Source organism: Anas platyrhynchos, chromosome 1 (assembly GCF_047663525.1).
Source record: "Anas platyrhynchos isolate ZD024472 breed Pekin duck chromosome 1, IASCAAS_PekinDuck_T2T, whole genome shotgun sequence".
NCBI lineage: Eukaryota > Metazoa > Chordata > Aves > Anseriformes > Anatidae > Anas > Anas platyrhynchos.
Window position 1 is genome coordinate 183,917,786 of NC_092587.1, and position 26,102 is coordinate 183,943,887.

Genomic DNA, 26,102 nt, shown 5'->3' on the forward strand with positions numbered 1-26,102 from the left:
GTTATTTATGTGACTTGCAAGCAAAAAAATACAGCAGTTTTCACTGATATAATCTCATGTGGCAAAACAAACATTTTACCTGCATAAGCTACTAAAATGCTCTTTTCAAAATATTCTTATCTACACATCCCTACTCCCTGGATATTAGATTGCAAAGAACATTTTTACATTGCTATTTACTTAATTTTATAAGAAGTGAATCTGAAAGGCAATTATACAAATTATAGCAGTATCAGGGACATATCAGCTAATACTTCTTTGCATACATTTCACTTCTATTCTTCAAAAAGCTACTGCATTTTAAAGTCATGCAAATCTTTCCTGTTTTATCTGAAGTAATACTTTCTTCCAGAAGAATGTAGTATAACACTATATCCTGCCAAAGCAAGAATGAGAATGAGATTCTAAAAACCCATGTGATGAAAAACACTACTCAAAATAAGATATACAACTTACGATCTTATATGAGGAAAGTCTTCTTCAATTTTGCCTCCTGTGTTTTTGAAAATTTGTAACGCAGCTTCTGCCACTTTTTCATCATCCATTTTCAAGCAAGCCAAGAGAGATTCAAAAGTTTCAGCTGAATGAAATGAGATAGGGTGGGTAAATGAAAGTACCTGCCAAAAAGAAAAAAAAGCCATGTTAAAATTTTGTAAAAGGTCCACGTAGATTGAATACTCCTTCAAAAGTCACTTTTTCCTGCCATCTTGGAATATTTTTAAAACAGTCTGTTTTTATCACATAATCCATATTTCTCTTTTTCGTTTTTTTTTAAAGCATCTCTTAACCTTCTGTCTTTATACATTGTCTCATCTGTTTTACCCAATTTTGCAGTCTCTACTTCTGCTGTTACTGTAAGCGTGCACTTCTCAGTGGTTACGTCTACATTAGCAAGTACAGGGTTACAGCAGAAGCAGGTTTTAAGAGAAACATAATGGTGGTTATCTTGTAATTTTGTTTCTCCAAAAAGAATGAAGCTTCTGTGCTCCCAGACCTCTTAGATGCAACTGTTTTCCTTGCTAAGTGGAACAACTCTTGGGTATATTGCTCTGTAGTGAGCAACGTACCCAATACAGTCTCCAGACACTCCTAGACACTACCAGAGCTGACCAGATCTTCTACCTCTCCTTCATATTCTTGGACTCTGCTGACTCTATCTTCAAGTATGACAATCGTCCCACTTTAAAACAAAATCCTCATCTGTTCCTCTCTGAAACTTTGTCTTTCCTTCATCTTAAAGTGTTTGTTGATTATTAGCCTCTTTCCATATGATGGAGCAGCCCAGAAAGCCACCTGTATCCTCAGCTGCATGAAGAGCAGTATGGCCAGCAGGGTGAGGGAGGGGATTCTGTCCCTCTGCTCTGCTCTCATGAGATTCCACCTGGAGTTCTAGGGCCCCCAATATCAGAAGTACATGGAAGCTGTCAGAGTCATAGCTGATCTAAGATGTTCTGAATGCTTCAGTGTGAGAGTCCTGTAGATTTTGAGGCCTCTGAGATCAACCCACAGTTGGACTACTCCCAGTACGACCTCAGTTATATGATGGTAGTATGACACAACTACCTTTCCTAGCAAATACAGGATAAACTGTAGAGTCTCTCTCAAATACACTAGCTTTAAAAGTACTAAGTGAAAGTCAAAGACCTATGTAGCTGCACTTAGTTTCACACTTTCAACAGCATTTGCAATTAACATAGTGATCGGCCTTTTTCCTCCAAGGAAGAAGGGAGGACAGAGTAAGAAATTCTATACAACGTCCCCAGAAATGCATCTTAATAGGGTTTGCTGTGTTAACTGAGTCTCAAGAAAAACTACAGACAATAGTTATAGATAAGACCCCAATTTACGTGGAACTCAGGAGAACCACTGCATTGTACAGATAAACAAGTACGGTACAGTTCTAGAAGCAGTATTAACTATATTCACAATCCACTGAATTCACACTCTAGTACTCAAAACTCAGCTGCTGATGTCACACATAGAGCTACTTTTAACTTGTAGAAAAGCTTCTAAATGATTTCTAATATAGCCTTATACATAACTTACAGAAGATGTGCATTGACAATCATAATCAAACCGATATTCTTCCAGATACCCAGCAAAATGCTTATGACTGAAGATATTGAGGGCTAATTACAAATTTATTTTAACAATGTTACTTTAGAAAGTTTTTACATGCTTACTGACCACCAAGAGTACACTTGCCTTAAGCAATTCAAGACCTGCTCTGATTGCCTGGTCAGTAGGTACACCCTCATCTTCATCATCAGCTGTTCCATCTATAGATTTGTTTACTTGCTTGATAAGGGCACTGAAGAGGAAGATAAAAACATGGCCTTGTGTTTACTGCAATACATACACAACATAAGCCTATTATAAAATAAATGCAATTGAACTACATACACAATATGATTGTCTTCATCACCCATTAAGCATGAAGTTAAAAAACATTTAAGCATCATGGATTAAGCATTACACATTAGTCTAGAAGGATGACCGAAGAAATAAAATAATTTGAGCATTAAAAGAAACAAATTCAAATAAGAATTATGATTAGGGTACTAGATCCTGTGGATTCTTAATAATTTATAGAAAATAACCATTAATACTGCTTAGTCTAACAGCAATAAATAAAATAACCATTAAACAGCTGTGCTGGAAGTTGATCGGAAATTTAAGAGACTTATCTCCTGCATATTTCACCTTGCTTGTTTTGACTGCTTGTTTTTTTCTTACACTGTACCCTAGGAAGGGAAATGGTGGTTATCCAAATGATCTTGTTAGTAAGTGCTGTAGGCAGCTTCCCTGTAAAGGACTGTACAATATTCAGAATATACCTGCAGTAAATTCTGTAAGGGATATTTATAATCAGTGGAAGCAAAGAGACACCTACTCAGACTTTCCATTTTTTTCTACTCCTAATTGGACACAAATAACAATCTATAGCAAAACAAAACAGCCTGACAGTCTCAAAAATGAAGAAGAAAGTTATTGATAATTTACAGAGATGGAGGATGACCAATTCTGTGGAGAAACTGAAAATATATACTTTTTACTTTATTTTTTTTCCCCCGTGTTTACTGTACGGGGGTCAGTCAATTGGTACATGGTGAAACAAGTATTAAAACTTTCCAACAATTTGAGTATTACTTTAAATGCACATTTTATATTGCTTCCATGATTTTTTTTAAATGCACTTTCAAATTTGAAAGAAGTCTAGGTATGCATTATACTTAATCCAAGATCAAAAGAAAAATTATGTTAGGAACTTCTCTGAAAAAGATTTTTAAATGAAGTCTCAATGGCTCCATTACATTGTATATGTGACAGGCAGAAACTGAAAAGCTCAAGTACTTAAAAGCCATGGACAGAAATTCCTTTTAATGTAAGTCAGTTGCTCACAAATCAAACTTTCCCCATCAGCAACAGATCCATTTTTACTGACAGTTTGTTCCAGCTGTGCTGAATGACAAATCAATTGTTTGTGCAGCTACACTCTGAATGGAAACCCCTAAGCTAAGAGAAACAGAAGAAAATATTGCAGGTCATATGCCTTAAAAACTACCCTCCTGCCGTCAATCCGTTGCTGCTTGTGCTTAAAGACAAAATTACAAACCCTGATTTCAAACTCTGTGATCTACAGACAACAACACACACACAAAATTACCTGATGGATTCAGTATCAATGTGTACAGGAGCAATTCTCTCAAGAAGAAATTTTATCATTTCCAGGAAAGGATTTGTTGGTTGTTTTGGGTTGCCCAACTTCTTTGTAATTTCCCTCTGCAATTTAAGTTTCAATTAAGTTTATAATCAATTTAGTTCCCAAAACATTCGTGTATTTTAAGAACTATTCTTACCACACATCCCTCAGCCTGTTTGCACGAGCATGTTGGGCTAACAAGCATTTCTAGCTGACTTCTTATCTTTTCATCATCTTCTAGAACTTGTGTAAATTTCTTCATGAAATCTTGAGCTTTCCCCGGATCAGGAAGGTTTCCTTTAAGTAAGCAAAAGAAATGACTATTTATTTCAATAAATATCAGGACTGTATGTTACACAAGTTCAAAGACTCACACCAACATATTAATAGACAATTATCAATAATATTCTATAATAAATTATATAATAAATATTAAACATATCATAAGTAAAGAAAAAAGTACCTGGGACATAGCCAACCAAGCAGCATGATTGAGTTTTTCCTCCACATTGCCCTTAAACAGTACTATTTTTGCCAAAATAACAGTTTGCATCTTTTAAAAAAGCTTTGTTTAAAACCAGAAGTTCAGAATTGTAAAGTAAGTTTTTCTCTTTCTCACTGGTACTAATGCTATTGGTACACCAGGCTGAAGGGTGTACCAGAAGAAAGAAGAAGTGTTGCTTTTTTTTTTTTTTTTTGGGTAAGAGTTTAGGTTACACAGTTCTGCCTACAATGTGCCGTCCTACTACTGAAACACAAACTCTTGTGCCTTCTCCCAGCACTTACAATACTGGCACATCAAAACCAGGTAAGCCAATAAGTAGTTTATCAGCTTAGTTAACACCAATTAATACACATTCTATAATAAATGCTGAAGGGCACATGCCTGTTACAAAGCTTATTTGTTATAAGCTTATCTAAAGTGATTTTTAAAAGAAGAAAGAAATATATATATCGACCTTAATTTTTAGATGGTATAAATACTTCAACTGACTTACTTGTTATTACCATCACTTTTGAGAATATAGCTTTACTGCTGGCATCTGTCTGCAAGTCACAAAAAAGAAAAATGTATTAAGTAAAAACTTTAAATTATATATATCCACTGAATGAGCAAAATTCCATAATGATGCATTATCAACAAATCAGTACCTATCATTTTTTAACACATCAGTATGTTAGAAACCAAAACACCACAGTAAATTTAATGCTAGATTGCTCCAGGAAGTAAAAGACAGAGAATGTTTCCACAGGCATGATCTTTCTCACGTGCTGTAAACTTTTATTATTATTATTATTACTACTACTACTTGTTAATCTACTATATAATCTCTGAACAGTTGTATAGTTACAACTATAAAATGATAGTCCTATGAGAAAAAATTTAAATGAGAACCTGACCACCTTTCAAGAGCTTTCAATGGAAAGCATTTCATTTTTAAAAAACTCTGCTTAGCTGCCACCATTGCTAGAACTGCCTTAAACAGACAAAACTGATGACAGATAAGCCTAAAATTACACACAGGAAAACAAAGACAAATGAACTCAGAAAGAAGGCTCAGCTTAGAAGACAAATATTCCTTATATCAAGGTACTCAACATGAGGCAAACAAAGACTTGTGGTGGGCCTTTTCATCAGGTTCACGTCGGGAAAGAACCATTAAGCAGCAGTGCTGCAAGACGCTACCATTTTCTTAAGAAAGTCTTCAGATTATTATAGAGTAGAGGGGAAAATGTTCAAGGTAGAGGTCAAAGTCTTGTTCAGGCATATGTAGTTTGTTTTTTCTTCATGAAATCTCCACATAGATTTCAAATAAAGTTCAAACAAGCCATATCAGCTTTGGAGATAACAGTTACTGGTTATTACAATAACTCTGGCTAACACAGGGATGTGTGTATTTATTTCTAGAAGGGAGCTTCCTTTAACTTTTTGGAGTAAATTTCTGTTGTGCAGTTGACGAGGTACTGCAAAAGAAAAGCAAATTTTGAGTTCTAACATCACTGAAAAAAAATAAAAAGGAAATGAATCAGGTAATTAGGTGATTTGTACAAACTCTTGCAATGTTTGAGAACTGTGCCAATCCTGGAAAGGCTGAAGCATAACAAAAATACACCATGAGATTAAGATAAGCAGTGTTTTCAGTGAGCACTATATCTTGTGAAATGGGCACCTAAACACATTGTTCCAGCCATTAAATATTTCTACAAAAATTTCAGTCACTTTTTAGCATCAGCAGAATGCTGTCTTTTTTGAGGCTTTTCGCTGTCAGAGCTGAACATGCATGTGCAGACAAGAAACGATGTTGGGGGAGACAAACAAAAAAAACACACCAGAAATCACATCTGGTGTGTAGATTTCAAATAATGTCACCTGATACAGAATCTCTGCATTTGCTCCTCTTGCAACTCTGAAAAACAACAACAAAAACCACCCTGCACTGTGGAATTCCTTGTACTGGTTCGGTCTCCACTCTTCCAGTACTGTCTAGGTCCTTCAAGTACTGGCTGAAGGTCTCATTAAAACAACATTTAAGTTGCACAAACTGCTAAGCACTCATCCCAGCATGAAACCAGCTGAGTCAGAAGGATTATTTTACCTTCCAGTAGTATAACTCCACTGAATAATGACAGATTGAAGATATCAAGATGCATTTCTTTTCAGAAGAAACATTTTCTTTTTTTCTACTGTGGCATCTTAGCTACCTCATCTTGCATTCACGATATGGAAGCATCTGAACGGCAGCGCATCTACAGCAAATAAAGTTTATACTTCTAATACAGACAAAACAGAATTCACACAGTTTTCCACATGTGAACAAGCAAGTTTATCTGTATTATTTAACTGTATACCATTACTGTAGGAGAAAATAAGAAGAGATGAGATCTATGCTTTTGTTCTTCGGAGAAGTATCTCAGCTTAAAGTCAGATTTGATGTCTGTTCTGTCTCAAATTAGGAGAAGTTATAATCAAGAGAAATGGGAAGTTTCCTAATACATATTCAATCTCCTAGATAGTGCTTGCACTGGGGAAAGGCTAAAGCAGGGGGAAAAAAAAAAAAAAAAAAAAAAAAAAGCCTGAAAGGGGGAGAACCTGTAGAATTTCTCTATATGACAAAATAATTTTCCAAGATAGGGAAAAAACAGTGGAGTGGAAAATTCAAAGATCTATAATCACAGAATAGTTTAGGTTAGGAGGGACAACTGCAGCTCACCTGGCTGAACAGTCTACTCAATTTGCTCTAGCCCTCATCTAGCTGAGTTTTTAAGTATTTACAAGGATGGTTTCACAGCCTTGCCAGACAACCTGTTCCCATATTTGATCATCCTTACTGACTTATTTTTTCCCTCCTTACTACCTACTCAAAATTCTCTCCTGACATAGAATGGTTTCTAGATTTCTGAATGAAAATTTAAAACAAAGAAACATAAAGACACCTGAGGAGGGGAAGAAGGGACATGAGAGAAGGACAGATACAAGCGTAAGAGTTGCCTGAGCAGGGGTGGAGAGGAGATGCAGGGAGAAGGCATGACTCTAAAGGGACTGCAGCCAGTGGAGGTACCCAGGCTGGAGCAGTGGGTTAAGTACTGAGCTGCAGCAAAAGAGCAGGAACCACCACACCATGACCACAGCGTGTGGCAAGGGGACTGGAGACCGTGAATTGGGGAAGAGAAGTGTCTAATAGGGCACTGAAGGGTGATTATTGAAGTGTTTATTTGTTCACTTTCATTTCTCAATACCAGAATCAATAATTAAAAGCTTATGTTAATAAACAGCGAACTAAATTAAGAACTATCCCCTCACTCAACACTGCGTTGTCGCCCACAACAGCACCTCAGACTGCCTGAAAGCAACATCACAAGCTGCCTGAGATCACACATGCACTCCTGTTACACAAAAAGCATTCAACTGTAGAGAGTCAATGCTTAATCGTGAAAGATGCAGTGAAAAGCACATGGACAAAAGCAAACATGTAAACAGAATACCCCACTTCCAAGGCAATGCTTATGCTGGCATTTATTAAAATTACACATTTAATTCTAAGTGACACTTGATATTTTACAACCAAGAAAGCACTTTCATTACTTCCCCCTGAAAACAGAGAAAAATTGAGATTTTCACTTTCAACTGAAATGCAGAATATACCAAGAAGCTAACTCAAGTTTTATATCACACACAAATCTATTTAAATTACACCAAAAATATAAAAAAGTAGATTAAAATTATTTCAGCACTCACTAAAACATGATGAATTATTACTGTATTAGCAATTACTGCACTGAAGAATTCAATACAACATTACGTCATGTTTTAATTGCATTAAAGCAAAATTATGAATTTCACTGCAATCACCTTGAATATAACTCAAAAAGGAGTGCAAGACCAAGATTTTCATAGAACTACTGCTATCTGCGAGACAGTAGCATTTCTAAGCAGACGTTAGATAATCCAATTACACTTGTAAAAATGCAGTTACCCTTTCATTACGTTCAAACAATTTCAGCAAAATTATAATTCAATCCTAAAACTGCATTAAATTTACCTGTGATGTTTGAGTATATGAACATATAAAAGACCTAAATATATGAATATGGACACAGTAACACTTTATAGGATACACTATTACTGTTAAAGCACCAACAGATTAAACTTGTAGCACTGAAGTCAAATCATAATCAGGTTCCAAATGACATGCAGAATCACTTTTTTTTTTTTTTTTATGATAATGTGCATATACATATAACTGAAATCTAAATTTTACTCTGTGAGAATATCCCAAATCCTGTAGGTATGTTTATCTTTTAGAAATATGCCCACTAGGAAAAAAAGAATTCACTGTCACCTCCAACACAACATTTAAGAAGTTTCCAAGAGGGAAGAGAAACAAGTAACATATAAAGATAAAATACTTTCATTTCTCAAATGTTACTAATTTATATAAGATAAGAAATCAGGATGTTAGGTATTTTTTCTTCATTATTCAATCTGGCGGTCAAAAATAATATACCATCTTTTTCTCGTTTGAGAACCAGAACAATCCTGGCAACATGTAGCTCTCAAACAGTGGGAGCACATATTTTAGTATTAAGCAGTTAGCAAACACTTAAAAAGAATCTTAAAAACACCTACTCTTACTGATAAAACATATACAGATTTCTTACAGAAAGTGTTGTCTAACAGAATCGAATTATTTTCTGTCAGTAATATTAAGCTTCAGACGGAAGTAATGGAAATAAGAGAATTTCATTTTTTTTTTTGTTGGCTTTTTTAGTTTTTGTTTTGTTTTGTTTTTAAGTATAATTGCATATTCACTTACTTTTGGTTGTTTTATTAGGTCAACTAAATCCTTTACTTGATGTCGTAACAGATTCTGACATTTCCACATTTCATTCAATGCTCTAAAAAAAACAAAGAATAGAAGAAAAGGAAGAGGAAAAAAAAAAGAGTTGTCAAAGTCTTCTATTTAATAAATAACATAACTGCCCAACAAGAGCCTTTACATTCTCCTAAACGTCTTCTAAACCTTACTGTCACATGGAACACCATTGCTGTGTGAGCAAATTCTAAATATTTCCTAACTGAATGATATGGAAAATTTAATTGATCATACTATACTGGTACAAAATGTGATTTTGAAATGAGTTTTTATTTCAGACGCTTAACTACACTGCCTTTAAAAGAACCGGGAAGTAACTGATATCTGTCTTATAAAAATCTCATTTGTACGAGTCTAAAATCATTCTTCTAAAAACATTCCAAGAAGCAGGCTAAGATTTTTATCATCAAAACAACGTTTTTCTTATACAGAAAGCAGTTACTAGAACAAGTTGCAAAAAGTGGACGTGATTAGACTTGTAAGAGATGCATTAGTCTACAAAACTGAAAATCAGCACACTTTCCATGAAAAAATATCTAAAAATTAAAAAAAAAAATAGTAAAAGGAATTAAAAAAAAAACACTCATTTTTAAAACTTCTGGAATTCACAAGTAAAAGTCAGTCCTATTTAACTAACTGAATATACTGAATCTTTAAAATACATACTACTGCATACGAAAACTGTAGAATGCAGAAGTTATTTGTTGCCTGAAATAACAAGTTCTGAAAAAAAAACATTCTGCATTTTGTTTAGCCTATACCAAAGAATGTTAGAACAGTAGCAGTTTTGATTTTTAATACATTATTGTTTGTTTTACTGTGCTACACCACTGTGACTTACTCAGGCATGTTATACAAGAAACACAGGGGATTCAAACACCAGTTTCTCTAGTATTTGAATGCTGTGGGTGGTTTTTTTAGCCAATCTATGATAAACACTCTCCCACATGAGAAATATTTAATTTTCAAGTGACTAGGTACTACTAAATGAAAAAGTAAAACTAAGTAAATTCAATCAAAATAATGAACATTACAGCAGCAAAACTGTCATTATTCAAATTCACATGCATACACTAATTTTAAGGCAAGTAATTACCTTCTCCAAACAAAATTGGAAGTAAAATGAATATTGAAGGAGAAGAGACAAACAAATAATTCCTTCCCACTCGAGTTATCCTGGCTGCTAAAATGAGTATGTTGATTCTTAAATCTTCAGATAAGATCTGAAGCTAGTCAACGCTACTAATCTGTGCTATCTCTTTCAAGACATAAAAGGACTAACATGCACTCAAAAGCTTTTTGCCATTTCTTTGGCACTACTATTTTTTTGCTGTTTATGGTTAAAGGGTACCACACCTTGTTAAAAACCACCCTATTAATTTTTTCAAACTCTAATTTGAAGAGCATACAGTTTTGCCACATTCCATTTACTAATAGTTGCTGAACTACTTTTGTCCACTGGCTTAGGGTACTCATAACAATTTAGAACCAATTTACAATAATGACTGTATTAAAAATTATTTTGCAAGAAGTCGAAAATGGCACATACTTCACAGCATTTGAATCCAGTGTTGCGTAAAGGTAATACAAACATTTCATTCGTTCATTTGTTTCCAAGTTGTGAGGGACCATGTACTGAGCAAAGATGCGCTCAACAAGTAACCTGAAAGACAGCATTAAGGAACTGGTAAGCAAGAAAGCGGTCTTAAATTGTTAAAGTGTTCATTCAGAAATACTCAGACACACCTAGAGATTGGTTGTGGCTTATAAAGACATATTTATTAAAAAAAATTAAAGTCAAGTCACCTAACTTCCAATAAAATTCAGCATAAATTAAACAGAAAGATATCATTACAGAAGACATACTGTTAATGTTAGCAGTAGGACATTTAAGAGATGACATTATCATTATCAGATTTATTAACCCAGACAAAAATCAAAGGATTTTAGAGAAAGATGTCTCAAATATTGGCCCAAAGGATAAGTATTGCAGTCAATTTTTGAACTGACCTCGTATACAGGGCTTAAAACAGGGGGGAAAAAAGGTCACATTGACCATTACACATTATCATGGGAAGGAGAATTCAGACACCAGTCAGGAGGAACTGGCTTTTCCTCCACACCTCCCTAGCCCCTTCCTGAAGCACGGAGTTTATCCCATTTCTGTTGCTTCCATAGTAAAATACTGGTACATTCAACAATAATTTTGAAATGAATGAAATTAATGAAAGCTTCTGCTATGACATAGAAGCTCCTCATTTAGAAGCAGGAGAAAAAGGCTCGGGTCTGGCAGTTACTTAGGAAAGACTGTGAAATAAAATAGAAACCACACCCATGTTGCAATCATGTACATCTAGGCTGGAAATGAAAATAAAATCCTTATGCACAAGCTTAGGTTACTAGATTCTTCCAATTAGATCACGTGGTCAAAACACAAACCCAGCTAGCTTAAAAAAATCTTGAAGTTTAAGAAATTGTGAACAAATAAGATTGGACCTGATGATCCAGACAGTTCCTTCCACTTCCATGGTACCAAGAAATAACCGATTATTTTGCAAGCGACATTTTAAGAGTGCAATTTTTTGAAAGATTTGTGTGGGTTTGCAATGCCATTTGTATTTGATCACGCTGTGAAGACCAAAGACCCATCTCTAAAGCCAACGAGACCAACCGATTAGTCAAGGCAGACTAGTTCCCAAACTAGTTCATAACGTGCAACTGTTTTTCAACGTGAACAATGAAATATGGGTCTACAGCTGGGATGACAGACATATTTCGCCACAAATCACAAGGCTCTAATTTCTGGCCGTTATCATACTGAAAAACGAACCTTCCAGAGTGAGATGCCATAACCACCACCACTATATTGACTAATTGGACTTGAAAGTCCAAAGCAAGTTTGTTAAGGCAGTCTTACTTACTGGATTTTAACACAAAAATCAGCAAGTTACTGAAGTATAAACAAAACCCTCCTTTATGAAAGCAGTGGTGAAGTACATTGGAATATTTCAGTTTTCAGCTTCTTAAAATCTCTTTTGGCCTCAAACAAGCAGAAGAAAACAACAAATAAAATTTGGCTGTATAATATTATGCATTTCATCAGAACATACACAATTATCAAGTTGTCTTCTTGTTAGCACTTAAGCTCGAAGGAAAAACAAAATTCCCACGGTTATCCACAGAATACTCAGCTTTCAAAAGGCTGACTTACCGGTCATCAATACTGTTCTGATAATATATATGCAGAAGTTTATCTTTTATCCATGATATCTGTTTTGCAGCTTCTTTTCCTGCTTCTGACTGTAATGAGTATTTCTTGTATATTTGTGCAAGTCCCATCATAGCTTCTTTCCTCACTCTCCACTTGAGAAAACGAAATAGTACCACAGTTTAGCAGTTCAAAACTCAAATTTGAGAAGACAGAGAAGCTTCATAGTATTTTCTATTCTTCCCCAATATAAAATAGTTCAATTGGGTTATAAGTACAGTTTCTTCTCACTAAGACAAATACCGCATTATGTCTATTATGCTAAGCATTTCAATGCAGGTAACTACTACGCAAGTATGCCTCTTGAATTTAGAATTGTTACAAGTTCAAGCCAGCACCCTTTTTCACAGATCTGCATTGAATGCTTGAGATTGTATTATGTCTGCACCATGGGAAAGCATGTCACCAAATGAAAAATCAGGTGATACTACTAATTTTAAGTTTGCCGTTTATACTCTCATGTAAGCATAAAATATCCTAAGTTTTGCCGAATAACAAAACATAGCTAAACTAAATTTCAAGGCTATTCAAGCTTGAAAGCTACTACACTCATTCACAGTTTTCGAATGAACTAATTAAAAGCAGACAACGTAGCCACCTCTGATGGTGGAACAATTTGCATTAGTAATCTACTAATAGATTTAGGTTTCTACTAATAGAATAGTTTTTTTCTATTATTTTTTTCTATTATTCTACCAATAGAATAGGTTTCAGTTTGAAACCTATTCTCAAAATTTCATATGAAAAATGTTAGAATGTCTTACGAGGATCTCATTTTATTCAAAAATTACTATTAATTACTATTATTAATTACTAACTAGACAACTGGAGTGACATAGTTTTATTCTGCATATAGTATTTTTTTTTTTTATCATTCTACAGTAAATAATAATACAGCACAATGAAAAATGTCGCATTCCAGTCAGGGGCAAAAGCTATCTCATTAAGTACACTGTCTCGATATTTTTTGCATTATATAGATTTTCATTAGTCATTTTAAAATCAGCTCAGCATTTTAAGAAGCTTTGCTTTTAAGAAAAAGAAAGCTAATTGCAGTAAGATACAAAAGACTAGAAGAATAATGCACAGCCACCATTAGTACTTAATGTCTTACCCGCTTGTCCAGTGTTCGCTCTCTGACAAAATTAAGCAGGTGATCATTGACAAGCAGAAGATCTTTTTTAGCAGCAGTAACTATGGATACTATAACATCATGCCTTATCGCCTCTTCAGGATCATGTGACCTTACTTTAAGATATTCTGGGGAAATAAAATAAAATAAGCACTTCGGTTGAGGAATAGAAGTTCAGATACTTTTATTTCTCTAGCGGCTACCCAACAGAAAACCATGAGTTTCTACAGTTTTGAGTACAGACAATAAGAAGCCACTAATTTTCCGTAAGATTAACTGGAATGTGAGTAATCAACTTTTTATTTACTTAGAATGCTCAATACTTATATTTCTGGCATTAAGTTATTAAAAATTATTTCTTGTAATAATTAGTTATAATCTACATTTGCAACTGTTACAGCCCAAGAGAACTGCATCTATAGAGCTGAATAGATGCTGAAGTTCTAAGAACTTGATACCCACACTATATACACGTTTTAAAGTCTTACTTCAGGCTAGAGGCTACTCTCTTCCTGCAGATTCCTATAACTGGTTGACAGAGCACATCAGTTGCACTCCTGAACACAGCTTCTGTGCTTTCCAAAAGGAGTCTGGTTCACGTGCTCCAGAACACTCCGCAGTGTGAACCACATGAGCAGAGCAAGCAGGAACAAATCAAGAGACATACTTAAGAAGCACGCTCTTTCACCAAGCTAAAAATGCTTATTTAGACAAATCCTAATTCATTCAACACAGAACAGTTTTTTTCTAGATTATGTTGGCATATTGCTACATATTTGGTACTACCAGAAATCTTACACCATCAACATTTTAAGATTTCTGCTTATAAATCTCAAATGTTTTAGCTACTTCGTATCATTTCAGAAAATTGCCAAAGCACAGAACAGACTAGCAAAGTTCATTTATCTTTTCAGAACCGTGTATTCTAGGTTAATTTAGTCACATACACAGGCACAAAAGCACACAAAAAAAGACATTAAGATCACTGTATGCAGCATACATCAGTGAAACACTGAGAACATTATGAAACATAGAAAATTCAAAGTTTGCTCTAAATAACCAGAGGTTACTGCACTCTTATTACTGTTCATTGAACAGTGAAAATTTTCAAGTCTCATCTGAAATACTGACTATTAACATTGCTGGTAATCAGCACAAGTGTTGGAACAGCACATCAAGAAACGAAGCTTTGCATTTATGGAAGTTACAAAGTTTAAAAATCAAATAGCTTTTAAAAATTGTTCCACATGAAAACATAATAAACTAAAACAAATGAAGACTATTGCCGTTGCGCAAAACAATTCTTTTCTTCAACATCAGTGAGCGAGAAAATTTTATGAACAATTTGACTTTGATAAGCATTGTGGGGAGAGAAAGGGGCAAACAACATTACATTTCCCAGAGGATACCATTAGAGGGGGCACAAAGTCTTTCAGCAATGTCAAAAAAAAAAAAAAGGAAAAAGTTAAAAGGAAAAAAAAAAGAAACAAACTTGGAAATACACCTCTGATAAGCTTTAGCATTCCATTAGAGAAAGATCCAGAAACTATTTTCTTTTTTTTTTCCTCTAAAAAAAAGAAAAAACCTGCCTTAACAATACAATTAACTATGGGATTATGGGATAACTATAGCTTGCCTGTATTTGTGAAAACTGACAAATGTTCAACACGCAGGAGGGCAACCCCATGCAATTAACGGCCCCTTAAATTCCCTCCTTAGAGGAAACAGTCAAAGATAATACCTCCAAAGAACAAGTGGGAGTTTAGTGATCAAGGGAAGATACTGTCTTCATATCAACTTTGAAAAAAGCAACCCATTCTCTTTAACTGCACTTCTGTTCATTAAGAGACATCTTATTGTCTATCTCCTTATTGTCACAGGGAGCAACAAATACTAAAAGCTTTTATCCGTGCCAGTTGCTTTCCTCCTACAGAGGTCTTGAACTGCCAGTTGTGTTTGGTATGAAGGAGCAGAAACCAAGAGCTGTGGTCACAGTTCCAAGGACTGTTTTGATACCTTAGACAGTTGCTGCACAATATTTACACACTTCTTTGTGGAACCAAGTCTCTGTTCTGCACCCTAATAAATGCCATGACTGCTTTGTTTGGCAGGCTTATTTTGCCTGATCTCATAGTGTTTAATTTCAACAGCAGTTGGGAATGCAGCTACTATTAAGAGAAGGAGGGTGCTCTCTTTGGTTAAGATATTCTTCATGCCCAAACCCCTTAGCCTGAGAGCAGCGCTCAAAGCACAGGACTCTGCAATTTTGAAATCTAACCTCAATTGTCCCCTCCATAACGTCACAGAATGTTACAAAGGATGACAACTAACCTTCCTGACTTCTCCAGGAGACATAGAATTGAATTTTAATGTTATAGTAAATCTGGTACCTGTTAAGTCTTTTGCTAGGTCGGGATGGTTCATAAGGCAGTGACTTGCAAATTTCACACATTCAAGACGAATGGGTACGTGGATATCATTAAACCTATTTAGAAACAAGACAATGTGTTACAACAAGAAAAAATATCATTCGCCAGAACAGTTAGATCATTTCTACACAGTCTCAAATACTCCCTAAAAAGATTTTTATGCCTCCCACGCACCTGTGCATGTTACCTGTGCAAAACAGCTCTAATTTTATGGTATTAATTTGAATTTCTTTAAGTTAAGAAAAAATTCCTGTACTTGTGAATTAATTCATGTTCTATACAGGAAGGGAAATATCCTCTCCTGGTACACATGAAAAACTAGGGGCAGACAACAGCTATTTAGTGAAAGATGTCTCACACATTTCAAGCAGTGTTTCTCTAATGCTCCACCTAGTTAATCATGAACTCTGTATCAGTAACTGAAAAATGGTTTTAAGATTGCGATGTTCTTCTCCTCTTTAAACTGTATGATAGACAGCAAACCAATCCAACCTAGTACAAATTTCTTCTAAAATGTATCATTCAACTTCTGTAAGACTTGGTTTTAGAGGACTGAATTAAATTTGATGCTTGAAACCTAGTACATAAAGTTAAGCATGAGAAAAGTAATTTTATAACAAAGCTATTGTTGCAACGAGAGCTATGTTGTTTTGAAAGATAAAACACATTTCAAGGCCATCAAAATACCTGGTTTTAACCAATTTAAAAGCAAATTTTAGAACATACTGCTGTGGAAACATTTATTTATCAAATACAAAGGCTTTAAGAAATGCCTATTTAAGTGAAAACTAGGTACTTTTCTAAATGAAGACAATTTAGGAATGTCTTCTCTAGTAATTACTATAACAACTTATTTAAAATCCTTGAAAAAAGTAAATATGTGTATGTGGTTCATAACTAATGGAAAACAGTAATTGTGAACAACAGATTGGACACGATCATATTTCACATCATAACACAATGAAGTATCTTTCTCTGGATCCAAATTTGTGATTCTTAAATTACATGCAATATTTTAAATGTTACATACTTTCAAACAAAATTAATTCCCTCAAATAAGTTTCCTGTACTTTTAGAAGTTTAGGACATTTTTTGTTTAGGACATTCTGGTTTTGATATGATTTTTTGCTAAATTACAATCTACTGCAATTATAATAATTTATATGATTTATCCTCATTTACTCAAGCCAAAAGTATTTTCACCATAGTATCCATATTTAAGTTCCTTCTGACTAAAACTTCAGCTTTATTACCTATTTCAAACTGGCAGAATATTTTAAAAACAAAAGACTAAGTGTGTTTTCTGAATTGTAAATACTACATACCTCCTTTAAGGCACACAAATAATTAAAAAAATTGAAGCCAGTAAAATACCGTACATGAAAGTCACAAAAACAAATCTGATAATACCCGATACTGCAAATGTTATCTGATATTATTTTAAAATTAATCCATCACTGAATATATTTTATAATGATTCCATCATTTGTTAAAAAAATTCTAATAAAATGTTCTATTTTTCTTGGCAATAGCAGTAAAGATAATTGCAAAATATGAATTAAAAAAGGATGATTTGTAATTGTTTACTGTGCAGAATCATAAATGCAGAGGATATATACAAAATAATCTCCCTAGTGTTACCTGCCAGATTTCAGATAAAGCATGAGGATAACACACTTAGCTATGTCACTTGAGGAAAATAAAAGAGACAGAAGAATTGAAAAGTACTGAATTACAATTCTTTGATTTTTTTTTTCTCTCCTGGGAAAAGAACTAAAACATCATATACCTCCCCAAGTAGCACTGCCAGAGCGGTTTGTTCTGAGATGCCAACTCGGAATCCTTTGCCCCAAACATTTTTGCTAGAAGTTTTACGACCTGCAGGCGTTCTTCATTGTCATTGCTCTGGAAAATGAACACAACTTTTAAAAAAATAAAAAGTAAACCAGCCAGAAAATAAAATACCCCAAAAAGCAAAATAGTTCTTTGTACAGCTTTTAAACTATATAATAACATTATACGTACACAACTCAAAAAAAATCATAAAAAATAATAGATTTTTCTTGTATACAAACGTGTACCTTCGCTAATGCTGTAAGACAAAATAATGAAAGTAGTGAAAATATAATGCAACGCAGAGACAAAAAAACCTACTGAACAAAGCCTGGTGGTAAATATAGGTGTATAAATCTTTTTGACCATCGTTTACAGGTGTTGCTGTTAGGAAACCTGATAACGTGCATATACAAATTTATACAAAATTAATCACAGCACAAAACTCACAAAACTCATTTTACTTCTATCTACGCATAGAAGTATACAGTTCTCGGGAACAGTGTTTTATTACAAACATTTAATTAAAAGGTTTTTAGAGGACATAAGATTGAGTACCCAAGATCTGACACACGCAGTACCTGGTCCTGAATTTAAAGTCTATATTTAAGCCTGTATTTAAAACTGCTAAGTTACAACAGATACTTTTCTGTCATATTTAAAAAAAAACTAACACTGACAAAGATAAAACAAGACCTTCTTCAGTACATTTTCATTAGCGCTGGTTTGCATTAGGCTTGCTTAATACAACACACAGCATTTGAAGCTTAAAACATGCTTTGGAAATGTGCGCTAATATTTGTGCAATTAACACATTTGAAGTTCACAGATTTTTTTTCTTTTGCTTATTAAAAAACCAACTGGCTGCAATAGTTCTTTGAAAATGGGGCAGTACGGTCAAGTTGATTGAACAAGTTGTTATTCACCCCTTATTATTTCATTCCTCTTTCTTGTAATAGACATGAGCTTTTTCAAATAACGTTCTCTTCCATCATTTTTGACGTTCTTATTAGTTCAACATCAACCTTTTGAATTCAACCAAGATATAAGAGCATAATGTAGTTGTCAGAGTTCTCTGACAACACCAGCCTTAAAGACTGACTATTTCTCCTGACTCGATACCATAAATGGGCTGAGAAGTTTTCCCGTATCTTCTTTCAATTCAGCTCCCTAAGAATAGTGGAAGCATTTTTAAAATCCTTTTAAGTACCAGAGCAAGACAAGGATGAAGAAATCTTTGACACTGATTTATTACTACAATACATGAAACTATAGTGCTTTTGAATACACCTTAGTATTTATAATATTAGCAGCTTTAATAGCAGAGTTATTAACACTTTTTGTCTGTATTTGACTGATTTATCTGACTCAAATTCAGACTGACATTTTACCGAGTCATCTACAACCTCCTCCTCTTTAACTGCAATAAATGGTATCTTTTTTTTCCCGAGTTTCAGCTTACAAGTGTCCATCACATAACAGATTCGGATTCTCTGCCCTAAAAGAATTTTAACTTTTTTTTCCCCAGCCTGTATTAGTCCGACCTCCATTACTCGTATCCTATCCACTCCTGATTAAACCAACAAAATATTAAAAGTATTGCGCACCTCTGAATTTCTCTAGGCAATCAACACAGATGCAGAGCAAGAAACCCTGGGATAGGGGCAGTAGCAGACACAAAGCACTCAACTGCTTTATTGCATAGCCAGATGTATAGAAAAAATTTAGATATCTTTTAATGAATTAGCCAAAGAAGAAGCTTTCCCTATAGCAGGCAGTAATCTGATTACACTATAGGCACTCATGTTTATAGACCTGCTTGTAGGAAAAATGAATATTTGTGATTATGGATGAGGAGTATTTGGTACTTTCTAAATTAGTTCCCAGGAGTTGGTCTCCTTGAGATGTTCTTATTTAGACCCTAAGGTAATAAAATCAGCCTGTATAATAAATGAATCAGCCTGTGTTAATAAATGAACACATCACCATTACAGTCTCTCTCCTGTACTCTACTTTAATCTCTACTTTTTTTCTGAGGAAAAAATCAGTACTATAAGCTCTAGAAAAACCTTAATCCTTCTCTGTCCTATGATGCATTGTGTAACTGATGCATTGTGTAACCTTCACCTTTTGTCTTAGGTATGATCCAGCACTCTTCATGCTTAATAGTGTCCCATAAAGATTCACCAATAAAAACTGACACTGAGCACTTATTTCTAATTCCCAATACCCCGCTCCCAAGGCAGCTGCTCTTCTGCCTACGTGTTATGGTCTGTCAGTAACAGCTCAAGTTGGTCAGATTGTTATGAGTAGGCAAGTCCAAAAGAATAGGCAGCACTGAGGATCTGGGGGGATTTGGGAATAGAAGTGGACACAACTTGAAACTTGCCAAAAAATTTAACTACCATGTCCAGGAGGACAGGCAGCTCTGAAGCAATAAAAGTCAACAATTCGCTGATTTTATTCATTAGGTAACATTGGTTTAGTAGAAAATTAAAACAAAGACAAATAATCCATTACGGTTTTATTCCTTAATACCCCGTTCATGAGCTTTTCATTCCCTGGACCATTACATGTATATTTAATTTCTGTGATTTCTAAAATTCAAATATCAAATTGAAATGTAGGGACACCAGTTTCAGTTACAAGTTGACCTATACAGCAGTAGTCTTTTATTTCTGTTCTCTCTTGTACTGATAATGTTTCTGTGTCAGTGCTAGATCCCTAAACACATCACTTTTCAATGCCAAGATCAGGCATTAATGGCTGTCCTTCATCCAAGAGGTTAGCTGGACGAATTTCAGTGGGTGTTCTGCTGATCCCACAGTCCCGTTTCCAAAATAAGATTAAAAAAATACCAATAAGAGGCAAACGATTTTTAACACAGCTCTCACATAGTGTTAAAATTTAGCAATACTCCTTTCCTGTTCAGACAGGAAAGCTGCTCAAACCACGGGAAACCAGCACTAGCAGCAACCGCTGTGTGCCAAGAGGAGTATGTGGCTTAGTGGGCTACATTGGTAGTAGGGTGATGGTTGGACCAGATGATCTTGAAGGCCTCTTCCAACCTTAACGATTCTGTGAGAGTTGCAAGGTAGCCAGGAGATTTCTTTGTCCCGACACCCTTAGTCCACCAGACATGTTCCCCCTGAGGGAGGTTAAGCAATGGTGACCACTTGGCAGGAAGTTATGGCTGCATGTCTCCTGTGGTATCAGCACTAACCAGAAGGCAATGGGATTAACATGAGGGATAGAGGTGAATGGAAATAAGTCTTTGGTCCTTCTCATCTACCTTGCCTTCCCAGATTCCCTTACACAACAGATCTGAGGCTCTGGAATAGGAAGGACAGGGTCACGATTAGGTGGATGATGATCCAAACACACATGAGGAGTCACCAAGGTGTTTGCCTTTAACACTAGTGATGGGCACTGGGACCTCTGGAGTCCTGGGTTGGAGGACTGCGACTAGGGAGTGATTAATGGCATTTGCTGAATGTAAGTCTATAGGACCCAAAGGTATTCATCGCAGGGTACTGAAAATACTGGCTGATGTTTTTGTGAAATCTTTCTGGGAGACTGGGAAGGGTTCAAGTTGACAGAAAGCTAGCAAACATTGCTCCAGTTTTCAAGAAGGGCAAGAATGAGGACCCTCATAATTACAGGCGTGTCAGTCTCACCTTGGTGTCTGATTAAATTATGGAGAAAATCATCCTAGGAGTTATTGAGAAGTGCTTGAAATTCAATGCATTGACTGGTTAAAACTGATGTGGCTTCATGAAGGGAATACCTTATTAACTTGATATCCTGTCATGACAGGATTACCCATAATATGGATGAAGGGCAGGCAGTGAATTGGGGGTGAGAGGGGGGATGGTGGGAGAAGGGAAGGACAGACTACCACAGGACAGAGGGGGGGGAGTTAATTTGGCAGAGCTCTTAGTGTTGTCTAATGGTTAGGCTCAAAGAGTTGTAGTAAACTGAGTAACCTCAGGCTGGCTGCCAGTTACTAGTGGTGCTCCCCAGGGCTCAATTTTAGGGCCAGTTCTCTTCAGTGTTTTATCAATGACCTGGACACAGGATTTGAGTACACAAAAAGTAAGTTTGCAGATGATACAGAAGTGGGAGGAGCCATTGCTTCGCTTGAGGGTAGAGAGGCCATACAGAGAGATCTTGATATACAAGAACACTGGGCAATGAGAAACCATACGAAATTTAACGAGTGAATGCCTGATTCTGCACCTGGGACCACGTAACCCTGTACATACATGGAAGTTGTGGGACAAGTGGATGGAATGCAGTGCTGCAGAGAGGGACCAGGTGGTTTCAGTTGATGGCAAGCTCAACATAAATCAACAGCTTGCCCCAGTGGCCAAAAGGGTATATGAAGCACTGTATAGGATATAGGATGTGATGGTATGGCTTAAAACTAATCAGGTTAAACAAGCCCAAGTGCAAGGTGCTGCACCTGGGTGGGAGCAATCCCAGACAGGAGCACAGGCTGGGAGAAGAACTCATTGAGAGCAGCCCTGCAGAGAAGGACTCGGGGGTTCTGGTCAGTTTAAAGCTTGACTCAGTGCACACCTGCAGCCAGAAGGCCAACTGCATCCTGGGCTGCACCAACAGAGGGGTGGCCAGCAGGCAGAGAGAGGGGACTGTGCCCCTCTGCTCTGCCCTTGTGAGACCCCACCTGGAGTGCTGTCTTCATCTCTGGAGCCCCCAGCACAAGGAGGACATGGACCTGTTAGAGCAACTGAAAATATTATTGGGATATATTATTGGGATAAATTAAAAAAAAAAAAAAAAGCAGAGAATAAAGCACAAAGCTGCACATTTCAGAGAACACCATTTACTGACGAGCATTCTTTGTTCAAGTCAACATGTACAATTCTCAGTTGAAGTTACCTGTCATCTTGACCAAATGGTCAGTATTTGTACCAAAGTGGCAAGGTGGTTGAACACTAGATGGCCACATTGTTTAGATCCTGTGGTGGTTTTACCCTGCTGGCCAGCTGAAATCCATCCACCACAACTGCTCTCTCCTCTCCCTCCTCAATGGGAAAGGGAAGAAATTATGATGGAAAACGGCTCAAGGGTTGAAATAAGAACAGCAAGATCACTCACCAATTAGCAGCACTGGCAAAACAGACTCAAAATAGGGAAATTAATTTACTGCCTATTACTCGTAGGCTAGAACAGTAAGAACCTAAAAGCGAACAAAAAACACCTTCCCTCCCCATCCACCTTCTTCTATGTCCTTCCCCAAGCAAGGCAGGGGAATGGGGGCTGTGGACAGTTCCTAACGCTTCATCTCCGCAACTCCTTCACAATCACTCTCTGCCCCTGCTCCCCGTGGGGTCCCTCCCACTGGATGCCGTCCTTCCCGAACTGAGCCTGCGGGGGCTGCCCACAGGCTGCAGCTCTTCAAGAACTGCTCCCACACGGCTCCGTCCCACAGGGTCCATCCCCCAGTCCCAAACTGCTCCAGCACGGGTCCCCCACGGGTGGGCGGCAGCTCCCCCCAGCCCCCTGCTCCTGCGTGGGCTCCTCTCCACGGGCTGCAGCTCCGGCCCGGGGCCTGCTCCTGCGGGGGCTCTCCATGGGCCGCAGCCTCCTCCAGGCCACATCCACCTGCTCCACCGGGGACTCCTCCACCCATGGGGGGGCTGCAGCGTGGAGATCTGCTCCATGGGGGACCCATGGGCTGCAGGGGGACAGCCTGCTCCACCAGGGGCCTCTCCACAAGCAGCAGAGGAACTGCTGCTGCCTGCCTGGAGCACCTCCTGCCCTCACCTGGGGGCTGCAGGGCTGCTTCACTCCTCCTCCCCAGCTGCTGTTGCACAGCAGTTTTTGTCCCTATCTTAAATCTGCTCCCAGAGGCCCAACCAGCATCACTTACTGGCTCAGCTCTGGCCAGCAGCAGGTCACTTTGGAGCCGACTGAAACTGGCTCTGATCTGACATGGGGCAGCTGCTGGGTTCCTCACAGAGGCCACCCCTGCAAACCCCCTGCTCCCAAACCCTTGCCATGTGAACCCAATACAGATCCAAAATTGTAAATATGCACAGCAGAGCTACTGAGGGACCTAAGCTCTGTCACAAGTCCTATACTAACAGTTTCATAACCCCACCTTTTGTGGCCCAAAATTTATTTGGTCACTGACAGGAAATCCCTTGATTTTGTCTACATTAAAAAGAGATAGTCTAGAACTTTCCTAAGATCCTTTGTCCCATGAAGACAAGGATCTCTTGAAACTCATTCCGCTCCAACCAAAGACATTACTGGCTGATATTGCTTCATGCTGGTTAGTACCAGCTCGCTAAGCACGTGGTCAAAGAGCTCCAGAAATTAATGTCATTAAGACAAGAGGAAGGTGGCTGGTGTGGCACAGAAGTGCCTGGCACCCATTGTTCATGGCAGAACTACAGCTAAAAAAGCCTCCCAGCAGTGCCAAACACAAGAAAATGGGAGGAGGGGGGTCACAGGAGGAATGTGTGCACAGAACTAGAAAAAGGCAGGCAGCACAGAAATATTTCTCTATCAGCACCCATCTTTTTATATTCAGTTCAGTATTTTAAGCCATTCCACGGGAGGACATAAGTGGCAGCATACATCTCAGTCTCGACAACATTACTACAAGTTAATTTAGGATGAGCGAGCATTTTACTTTGGGTGGAGGAAGTATAGCTGGAAAGCCTCCCCTCAGTGTAAACTGACTTCTCCCATTCACAGAACAAGATTCTTCAATAATCATATCTCCAAAACCTGATCAAGTGTCTCCTTGATGCACCTCAAGTAAAAAGGAAGGAAGGATGGATAAACTTGACCATATTCCTCTTTAAGCCCTCAATAATGAGTTGTAAAATATGTATATTGTTAGAACACACACAAGGACTTTCCCAAGGGCAACCCCTCCAAGTCATTAACAATATTATCATACTTCCAGGAATTCCTGTCTTCTCATGTTTAGTTAAGAATTAACCACTTTGTTGTCAAATGACATCCCAAAAGTTGGATTTTTTTTTTAATTATTTTTATTATTATTTTTTTTTAAATTGCCAGTAATCAAGTCCCTACAGACTTTGCCTTTGGTAAGCCACATCACATTTTTCTTTCCTTATATGGATTACTAATTACTCTTTCCAATCTATTTTAACACCCTATGCCCAATGAGCTGATCTCCATTGTTCATCAGGCTTCATATGACATGGCCAGCGTATTTAAAAAGAAAAGAGAAATTTTAGCAGCTGTACAAAACCAGCCATTTATCATTCCTTACTAGTAAAAAGATTTTTTTTTTAGACAAGTCAAAAGAATTTACAAAGAGCTGATAAAAATGGCTCAAACTGGAAAAAAAAAAGATACTACTGAAACAGATACTTTAAGAAACTGATTTATTTCTTTTCAAATGAGATTCCATTGGCATGATAAAAAATATTGGGTTCTGTTCAAATTCATGTAGAACTTGCCAAGTTTGCACCTGAAAATATTTTCTGAAGCATCCCAGTAATTGAAACACTTGGTATCTAGCTCAGAGAGAGTCTACAATGAGTCTACTCCATCTGGCCAATTTTTTTCTAACTGATTTTAAAGCCAATTTTAAAGCCAATGCACATTTTCAAAAACACAGAGCAATCACCCAATTTGTCTTTGAAAAGCCCCTTTCATATGTCCACTTCCATTTGTTCAACGCATGCAAGATTAGATCATCTCACACATTCTTGCTCCTCAAAATTTACAAGCCAACCACTGAGGCAGGCACAGCTTTCCTTCAACACCTTTCATTTTAAGAGTAATACAAACCTCTTTAGCAGCAGAGAAGCAATCTGGGATCCTGGAACAGAGTAATTGTCACACTGCCCCATAAACATTTGAGTATCACCCCTAGTATTTGAATTCTATTATCACACCTGTATATTCAAAAGCAGTAGCAGACGATCTCAGAGAACAGAAACTCGACGTTTCTGCAAAACTATGCATGACATAAACACGCTCCACATAGCACATGAGCTTATATGGCAAAACTCTTAAGCTATGGGCACAGACAAATACATGCCATGTACCAAACCTGGAAAAGCCAAAGCCATTTAAACAAACTTTGAATAACATACAGAGCTCACTGAAGTTTATGGTTGTTGTATCATTAAATTTAATTGACCTTCATTCAAGAAGCAAACTCCCCTCTCCCATATTTCATTAGGGACTGCCAAGCTTATTTTTCTCCTGTGCTGCCCATTTGACCCAAGGCTTCATCAAGCTAATAGGGATACTGCTGTTGAGTTTCTTTTCATTCAAAGCAGCACAACAGTAGCTGCCTTCCACTGTAAGGTGCTAAATTTTACTGAAATCACAGTCTCTTCTCCAA

General features: G+C 36.9%; 1 protein-coding gene across 4 annotated transcripts in view; it reads right to left on the minus strand.

The window, feature by feature from the left end:
• Positions 1-26,102, minus strand: part of PDS5B (PDS5 cohesin associated factor B) — a 110,278-nt gene that overhangs the window by 39,691 nt on the left and 44,485 nt on the right. For all 4 annotated transcript variants that reach the window (XM_072032620.1, XM_038174670.2, XM_038174672.2 and 1 more), the window contains exons 9-19: positions 17,697-17,812; positions 15,869-15,963; positions 13,461-13,606; positions 12,290-12,441; positions 10,628-10,741; positions 9,019-9,100; positions 4,702-4,750; positions 3,861-4,000; positions 3,668-3,783; positions 2,206-2,311; positions 457-617 (exon numbers count right to left, since the gene is read on the minus strand). In XM_072032620.1, the coding sequence (XP_071888721.1) occupies positions 457-617; positions 2,206-2,311; positions 3,668-3,783; positions 3,861-4,000; positions 4,702-4,750; positions 9,019-9,100; positions 10,628-10,741; positions 12,290-12,441; positions 13,461-13,606; positions 15,869-15,963; positions 17,697-17,812 (1,277 nt within the window). The remainder of the gene's footprint in view (positions 1-456; positions 618-2,205; positions 2,312-3,667; positions 3,784-3,860; positions 4,001-4,701; positions 4,751-9,018; positions 9,101-10,627; positions 10,742-12,289; positions 12,442-13,460; positions 13,607-15,868; positions 15,964-17,696; positions 17,813-26,102) is intronic.